Genomic DNA, 9,264 nt, shown 5'->3' on the forward strand with positions numbered 1-9,264 from the left:
ACAAACAAAACAGAAGAAAACAAAACAAAAATACTTAGTGCTGGACCTTATCCTGAAGACTTTTGCAGCACTTGGCCAACTGTCTGGCTTGCAGTGACGTTTTAGCCTACCCCAAATTCTGTGTAAGCACCTGTTCAGTGTACCCTGAGTTTCCTGACTGGCTATAGCTGGGGACCAATGCCAAGCTTACTTAAGACATTCTCATTTCCAACATTTCTGAAACTTCTGGCTGTGCACAAGGGGATCGTTTCCTCCCCGAGTATGAGGAATGATTTTCATGCACGAATAACACAAAACAGAACTTAATCCCCAGAAACAAAAGTAAATTGTATGAGACGACACCCCCTAGCTTTGATTCACATAATGAAAAGATCGATAATCTAACTGTATTCTTTGAGGGGAAAAGTTAAAGAACTGACAAGTCCTGAAGAGATTTTTTTACTTATTTTTTTTTCCTTTGGCCCTGGTCCTTTTTGCCTTTAGTTTCAAAACTCTCACAGCACCAGCAGCTAAATTATTCACAATGAGCCATTTCTGTATTGATCGCCAAGTATATTTAGCCCTGGCTCCTGGAATTTCTCCATTACTTACTGGAAAACAGGCAGCTTCACTTCTTGTCTCCAAAACCACTTCCCTTCTCCCTCCCCTCCCCTCCCCTTCACCACCAGCCTTCCCACACCTCCCACCCCCCAAAACTTTTCTTTCTTTATGGAATAATCAGATCAAATTCTCAGTAACTACATAGCAGCTAAATTCCGACCTGCTCTACTCTTATCAAATTCTTTCAATTATGATTACATAAGGCTTTCAAGAAAGGGATCCCTAAAGTTTAAAAGGGAGCAGTTTCTACGGAGCTCTTACAAATGAGTCTATCTCTTTAAAAATGTACACATTTAACACAGAGACGAAAAAGAAGCGTCAGTTAGAAGCAAAAGAAGTCTGCCCCATCAGTGAAATGGTTATTAAACCCTCAGAGAAGGAAAAGAAAGAAAAAGAAAAGGGAGAAAGAGAAACGAAATGTACATACAAAAGAAATTGTCCTTTGATTAAAAAACATTCATCACCATTTCCAGCTCTGTCGGGAGATCCCAGCTTCTTCTAACCCCTCAAAGAGGAGGTGACAATGTCGGGCTGAAGAGAAACGGAGAAAGAAAGAAAGAAGTTTTTTGTGTCCCCCCCCTTTTCCCTCCCTGGCCCCCTCCAGGCCAAGCCCCCTGCAGAGTTCAAGGCGAGGAGGAGGAGGAGGGGAAAGCACTTTACAGGTGGGTCATTCCAAGCCCGAATCCAGCAAACAGATCGGCTGATAAACAAAACCAAGAAATGAGAGAGAAGGAACACTCCCCCCAACAACCTCCTCCTCCTTCTCCTCCTCCTCCTCGTCCTCCTCCTTCCCCGCCCCCGCCCCCTCGTCCCTTTGGGATGGTCTGGTAGGAAAAGTCACTCAGGAATGGCACCACGTACTTTCAGGAAAGAGGAAAAAAAAAGAGAGAGAGAGAGGGAGGGAGGGAGAGACTGAGAGAGAGGTCAGTCAGTGCTTCAGCAATGCGATTAACAAGAAGAGAAAAAACTTGATCCACCGGTTCCTTAAGAATCGACCAAAAGCTAAGACAAGAAAACTGAAAGAAAAAAAGGGGAGGGAGGGGGTACGAGGGGAGGGACAGTCAGGCAGAACCCAGCAAGAAACCTAGGCCAACTTCACAGAACTGTTTTGTGGCCTCTGGCAAAATAGAAAAAAAAGAAGAAATTAAATCTTTATTCCATCTCTTTCGCCCATACCAGAACCTGTCAAAGCGATATAACTGCTGCTTTTCTACATGTGTCACACCGGTAATTTTTTATTATTATTATTTTTGTTTTGTTTTGTTTTGTTCTCAATTCAACAGTATAATACCTTCTATCTAGACAACTGCCATTTATGCCAGGCTATCTAATCTTTCTTCTTGGAATTCAAGTTAAAACAAAGCAAGAACAAGTCCCAATCCATGACAGCTATAGAAATGAGAACTGATTAATCCATTAACATCCCAGAAAGCAGATTACAAGGAGGGGACGATACATTTAAGGCAGAGGACATCATCTTCAACCAGATTCCCTGAGCGTCCTTTACAGAAATCATTTCCCTAATCAGAGCCACAACCCATCCCTCCCCAGAGAAAAGCGTCTACATCATTATTATTACTGGTTAACAGCAACAAGTCATTCGATCACGGCACACCGCTAAACGAGATCCCACATAATTACACTCAACTTTGAAAACACTCCCCCCACACACACACACCCAACCCTCAACCCCTTTGCAAACCGTACACACATTGATAACATAATCTATGAACCTAGAAGACAAATAAAACAAGAGCTGTCCTTTCCCCACGCAAAAAAGCCAAGCGGAGATTTACCTCAGCAGTGCATGCAGTAAAATAATCCCATCACCCTTTTGTTTGTGTTTACTGTTAGTGTGTCCTCTCCCTCTCTCTCTTTCTTTCCTTCCTGTGCCTAACGTGTGTTTGTGCACTGCAGTTGGTGGTGGAAACTAAGGCAGTGGATCTGTAGCTAAGGGTAATCCTGTTTTTACTTCCTCCATCTTCAGCGAGGAGCAGGGTTAGCCCGGGACAGCTGGTCAAACCCCGAGAAACCGATCCGGCGGAGCCCGAGCACATCTCCCCCGCCGGCCGGCCGGGCTCGCGCAGACGCCCGCGGGCGGGCGGGCGGAGGGCAAGGCTGCGGCGGCCGAGGAGGCGGCGGCGGCGGCGGCGGGGACGGCGGCGGCGGCGGGGACGCGCGCGCGGAGGGGGGCGGGCGGCGGAGAGCCTCGGCCGCGAGCGCCCCGGGTCCGCGGGAGCCGGCGCGCGGGCGAGCGCGCGGGGCGGGCGCGCGTGTCTGGGTGCTCGGCCGCCCGCTCGGCCCGCTCGGCGCGCTCGGCAATCGATTACAGGACAAGTGCCGCGCGGCCCCGCCGCCGCCTCCTCCGCGCCTCCTCCGCGCCCCGCGCGCCCCCCGCGCCGGCTCCGCCCCGCTCTCCGCTCCCCGCCGGCTGCGCGGGAGGGACGGGCGCGGGCTACCCCCCTCCCCGGGGAGCCTCGCGTCGGCCGCGGGAAGTTTTCTCTCCGGCGCGGCAGCGCCTGCTTTCCCCGCCCCACGCGGGAGGACCCGGGACGCCGGAGCCGGGCAGAGGGACCTCGCGGGTGCGCCCGGGGGGGAGACGGGGAGCGCCGCTGTCCCCGTGGTGAAAGTGCTTTCCAGTGCAAGTTTAAAATTAGAGTGTTTACTCGCCGTCTGTAGCCACCACCACCCCCCGGCCCGGCCCGGCGTGGGCCACATCCACCCGAGGCAAAGGGACCGTGAGGGTCCGCAAAGTTGTTAGTCGCGGCGCTTGCGTTTGTTGGGGGCAAAAGCGTAGGGATCGTCCTGGGGGCGCGGGGATTGGGGGTGGGGGAGACGCGTGTTCGCTCTGCAAATAGCAGCATTTACTATCTTTCTGGACCGCGGAAAAGGGAATAGATACTTCTATAATTAAAGGGAAAATGAAAGGAGCTGAAAATACTGAACTGTGTAGTCTGGGCGGGTTAAGTTTGAAAACACAAGAAATTATCAGGACTGCCAAACAGCATTTCTGAGAAACCGTATCGCAAATTGTGTAGAAAAATCAATGCTGAAAGAGGAGCAGGCGCTGTGCCTCCCACTCCTTTAAAGAATCCCAGAAATAGTTGCTGAGAGTTTTCTCCCTTGCCCCTTTTCCGCTGAAGCAAGCGTTATGACACATTGAAAAGAAAATCAACTTTCATCTTTAAGTACTGCTCTGCCCAGCATTTAGATTTTGGTGTGAGCAGAGGATTCATTCACAGTGGTACACAGTGGATACCCCAACAACGTCTAATGCATTTATTTTTACTTTTAAAAAGTATATTCCAGCTATTGCTGTTATTAACCCAATTGTACTTGTAAGGCTCAGTTCATTTTTTTAATTATGGGAAATAATGGCATAAAGCAAACAAGATAAACCATTTCATGGGAGATTAATCACTTGTGCTCAGGTTTATAATGTTTTGTTGTTGTTGTTTTTTGTTTTTGTTTTTTTAAGTTGCAGTATTTGTCAGCTATCTGAATAAAATGTTCTCCCTCTAAAGTTAGATTTGGAAAGGCCAAACTAAAGAGAACCCAGGAGTCGTTCTAATCAGTTCAAAAGACAGCAAATTCAGAAAATTGGCATGTGTGACTCCACAGCATATAAAGGGTGACCGACTATAGAGTGTGAAAGTTCTCTATGTGTTCATTCCTTCCCTCCTGGAAAGTAAGTTTCAGCATTTTAAGTGTCTTCGGAGTCATAGTGGTCCTTAGAAAAGATGAAAACATTCCGTACTTAAAGGAAATGTCTTCATAGTTAAAAGCAACAGAATTCATCTGCTGAAGAAGATCCATTGGGAAACCTGGAGGACCAAACCCTCAAACTACCAAACCACCACCCTTGATACAGTCCTTGCCCCTAGCTGACAACTGCTTGATTTAGATCCTCCAAGCTTATCCTTTTACTGAGTTGCTGTCATTGGTTCCCTAGCCAGAGGCACACCCTCTCCCTCTAGTGGTTAAACCTTCAGACACTCTACCAGCAGCCACTGTCTTCCCCAAGAGTGAGCCATTTAGGCAGGGACTCATGAAGCTTGTTTGTTTGTTTGTTTGGGGGGCGAACTTCTGAAGAAGGAAAATTAGGCCACCTTTTTAACATCCCATATTCCTTTCTTACTTGCACACCATGATGAATTCAATTTGTCTGAAGAAGTCATGGAAGTGTTTACAAGCTAAACTGGGTGGTTCTTTTTCATGCCTCTGAAATCTGGTCTTGGCACTCAAGACTCACAATGAAATTGCAATTCACTTTGTTCAGAATTTCCCTCCATGATATTTTTGAATGGATTTACTTGTACCTTTGGCCATAGCTACACTGTATACACTTTGTTAAACAACTATACACTTGAACTGTGTAAGAAAAGATGCCACCAGCAAAGCAGAGTTCACTTTATCTTGCTGGAAAATTAAATGCTCACTTTGAGGAAGGTATGGCAAAGAGCATAACGTACCTTTCCTCTGCCATTTCTGCTCAAACTGTAGAAGCTGATCCTTCTAGAACCTGACATATTTTCTATACAACACAGTTGTGGATAGGCTATTCATCTGTTGATTTTAAAAATAGAACCTAGATCTAACACTAGAAGAGAATAGAATTTTTGTTTGGTTGGGGTTTTTTGATGTTGTGGTTTTGTTTTTTCTTCTTAATTTATTTGTTCTGTTTTGTTTTTTTAGGAAAGGGTTCTTTGTGGAACTCACTGTAGACCAGGCTGGCCGCTGAGATTTACCTGCCTCTATCTTTCAGTGCTGGGATCAAAGGTATGTTCTACCAGTGCTCGGCTAGAGTTTATTCTCCCTCCTAGTGAACAGAGAGTATGTCTTAGGCAGATCATTATCTTTTCAGAACTGGCACACTGGCACTAAGATGATAATAAACACCTATTGAATGGATAAATAAAGAGCAAAGCATATATCCTCCTTCCATTTGTGAAGCTATTCAAGGAACAAAAGTAGCAGATAAATTCTGATTCCCTAGTGAACTGCATCAGTTCTTAGCTTGTAAGTCATGTTACAGGTGTCCTTAGCATGTTAGTTCTGGTTTGTCCACATGAAGGCTGTTAATGTCTTCCTAGGTATCATCAAGTACATTACATAAATATTCGTTATAAAGGAGGACAAACTGCATACAAAATGCGAAGTTCTTAATAAATGTAGTCTTGATTAAAATGCACTTTCGTGGTACATAACATATTGCACTTCATAACATATTGCTTCTCTCTATTTGACAATTCAGGAAACCAGGTGACTAGCCAATGCACCTCATTTAATTTTATAACTTCTGAGTGCAATCAGCAAAAGGAAAATTTTACAAGGCATAATGTGGCTAAAAGATGCATTGCAAAATATAACTTTTTTCCCCTCTTCTGAATGGTGTGTTAACTGTTTTCGCTTTAAAAACAATTCCCTTTAAAGAAACTTGGACAAAAATATCAATCTCATTTTTATCTTGTTTTGCTCAAGGAATTAAATCTACATTTTAAAGTTTGGGTTTATTTTCAGTATGTATGTGGAGTAGGAGGACAAATTAGAAAACTGCATTTCTTATGTAATATCAAGGTTTTATATATATAGTTTTGATGGTTTCATAGTCCTTGATGCAATAGTCCCACAGAGCACTATGTTGGAATACGGTCTCTTGAAAACGAATCTTGAAATGTGCACATAGGTGGCTGCTGCTAGTATTGTCTTTATTAAGCAGGAGAAGGAATGCTGCTGCTGACTCTTCCTCTTCACTTAGCTGGACACTGAAGAAGTAGGAAAAGTAGGAAGCCAGAAACTTAAAATGTTTTCTTTAAAACTCTCTCTTTTTTTTTTTTTTTTTTTTTTTTTTTTTTGGCTTCCCAGTGTTTCAAGGGAAACATTCTGAGATCCAAAATCTAGTTCCTAAAGCAGCATCTTTGTACTTCCCGGCTTTGCCTCTCTACATGTATGAACAATCTGGGCTCGAGCTACTGGACCTCCGAGGTCTAAATCAGAAAAGTGTTCCCATTCTCTCTACCTTGAACACAGTCCTCTTAGCACTCTTAAAGAGTGTTACTTTGCAGTAAAAGAGATAGGATTCTTGCTCAAACACCAACATCCCTAGAAAAGGTAACATGACTGCATTTACGCTTAGAAATACATTTTTTCTACTAGGGAGCATGCTTGTGTCATGCAGCAGATGAAAGACTAAGACCATCTCAGATGAGAGTTATAAGTTTGAGTGACAGACAAAGGAAGGAAGGGCTTTGCAGATTTCTGAATACAAATGGAAGCATGTATTTTTAAAGATGTCATTATAATCTGTCATAATTGCTTGTAAGTGCAAATGTGTTCAACATTTGTGGAGAAAAGGGCTTCTATTGGTACAAAAATGGAGTTTCAAGCTACAATAAGTAGTGCCATGCAAAAGCAACTCTGTCTAAAAGTTATTAGGAAGAAGTTCTAAAAGAAAAAAAAAGAAAGAAAGAAAGAAAGAAAGAAAGAAAGAAAGAAAGAAAATACATGTTAGCACACAAAACCAGTAAAGTCGTTGCAATGCTCAATAAAGTATTAGCACTGGGAAGCAAAAACACCAATTCTCTGGAAACATAGCTCAGAAATAGAAACCACAATAAAATGGAAAGAGAAAGCCTAGCGAACATGAGCACTACTTTCATTAGCCATAGGTAAAAACAAAAGCAAAACAAAAACCTCCCTCAAAGACTAGAATATTTTGAGCAACTGAATTCAAGAGAACTTTAGATTGCCAGGAACGGGAAGGAAATCCCAAACTGATCTTTAAGCTGTGGCATTTGGAGGGGAAAATGCAAAGGGCTGGACGGAGGTTGTGTAAAGCCAAGGTTGGACTGTGCCGGGTGGAGCCGTATACAAGAGCTGAGAGACTGACAGATTTCATCCCAAGGTTAATGCCTGGTAGTCACACCTGTGTCAATAGCCCTCCCATCCTGTCTTTTGCGATGTGTAAAAAGCCTGTGGAGGTCCCTGCTCAATGACTGGGGGGAGCTTCAACCCCTTTTAAACCAACTTAGTTCACAGTGGTGCAGACTAATGACTTGCTTGATCAATCTCACATAAGCTAAAGGAAAGACAGGGGTGTACTGCCAGCCTTCCCCATCTAACAGATGGTCACAACCTCAGTAATGAAGAGCCTTTGGGGTGGGGGGAGGCTATAACTGGGGATCCATTTGTTGTTTGACAATTCTAGCCAGCAATACATTCTATGAAAAGGGGACCTTACTCAGAGAAAGGTCACCTTAGGGTAGTAAAGCCAAATGTCACCATCTCCCAATCTCCAAGACTGTGGTTAAGAGAAAGGTTAGCTTAATATAGAGTTAGTGTGGCATTTGAACCGTGTGTCTTAAGATACGACGTAGAAGGGGAGAATAACACTGTCAGCATCTTTCCTTCAGCAGCTATGTTGAACCCTCAAACGGTTCCTAACATTTGATACCACGGTAAGGTGCTAGAGCCTGACATCTGGGGAAATCCCACTCAGTAGACTGCCACTAAAGGTCCTATAAACCATATTCCAGAAACGTCTGCAAACGGTAGATGCTTTGCTTAAAGTGTAATATCACTGATTAATAAACCCATAAACAGGACCGCTAGCATTTTATGTCAGACACAGGGTCTGGCTTCGTAGTGCTGGTTGGCTTAGAACTCACTATTACAGACTGATCTGGCCTCAGATTCCCAGGGCCACTGCAGCCCCAGCATCTCAAGTGCTGGGGCCATCGCGCTACGCTGGCGTGGATGGCTGGCTCCCCAAACTTATGGCACAACTTGTTCCAAAAAGCTCGAGCACGTGTTGAACTAGAAAGGCCACACATAGCATCTCTATTCTAGGCATTTACTTTATGCAACTGGTATGATGGTAAGGTAAGCACGTTTGATGTACCATCTCATTTAAAACAAACGCGGTTTTGTATTCATCTTTCCTTTTGAGTAACGGTTCAGCGAGAGAAAACTGTCTAGAGCATCCTCGGAGTGTGCGATCGGAGTAGAGCTCTGGCGACCCCCGGGCTGATCTACATACGAGATGGGACCTAACTGCTGTTTAGTGCGGTGTCACTACACAGATGCTCAATGCTAACCACTCCCTGAACAGGGGGATGACAGGAACGATAGAACCAAACTTTAAATTCTGGGTCGGCAAGCATCTCTGGCCATCTCACTTTCTCGCACACTGTTCCACGAATTGTGTGGATGCTCTTTCCCGCTGCTCTAGACCCCCACCCGCACGTTCAAGGAGTGGATGGATGGCACATGGGATAAACATTGAAATTTTAAATTGTTATGGAGTTATTAACTAATACGTTGGAATTCTCGGGAGACACACATTGTTTTGTTTCTTTAATGACAACAGCTGTCAGTTCAGGGTCTACAAGTAAAATCTGTAGGATTAGGTTTTGATCTAACATTTGGTTTACCAATAGAATGAACACAGGCATAAAGAAATGGGATTATGATTCTTTTGTTTGATGCACAGTCCGATGTGACTAAAGCCGGCGGCCTTGAGCTCACTATATAACTTCTGATCCTCCCGCTACCCCCTCCTGAGTACTAGGATTGCAGGTGTGTACAGCCAAGATTACACAGTCCTGGGAATTGAATCGGGCTACATCCCCGGTGCTCACACTACTTTCAGCTACGCAGAAGAAG

At 44.5% G+C, this 9,264-nt stretch overlaps 1 protein-coding gene across 8 annotated transcripts in view; it reads right to left on the reverse strand.

Annotated features, from left to right (window-relative positions):
- The window catches only part of Ikzf2 (IKAROS family zinc finger 2), a 148,204-nt gene extending 145,479 nt beyond the window's left edge, over positions 1 to 2,725 (reverse strand). The window contains exons 1-2 of one of the 8 annotated variants that reach the window (XM_060368571.1): positions 2,397 to 2,725; positions 1,065 to 1,131 (exon numbers count right to left, since the gene is read on the reverse strand). In XM_060368571.1, the coding sequence (XP_060224554.1) occupies positions 1,065 to 1,067 (3 nt within the window). In that variant the 5' untranslated portion in view covers positions 1,068 to 1,131; positions 2,397 to 2,725. Of the gene's footprint in view, positions 1 to 1,027; positions 1,290 to 2,396 lie in introns of those variants that run through there. The other 7 variants (XM_060368570.1, XM_060368573.1, XM_060368574.1 and 4 more) reach the window with 7 other exon arrangements.
- Positions 2,726 to 9,264: the final 6,539 nt, after the last annotated feature.

This window comes from Meriones unguiculatus, chromosome 15 (assembly GCF_030254825.1).
Source record: "Meriones unguiculatus strain TT.TT164.6M chromosome 15, Bangor_MerUng_6.1, whole genome shotgun sequence".
Lineage (NCBI taxonomy): Eukaryota > Metazoa > Chordata > Mammalia > Rodentia > Muridae > Meriones > Meriones unguiculatus.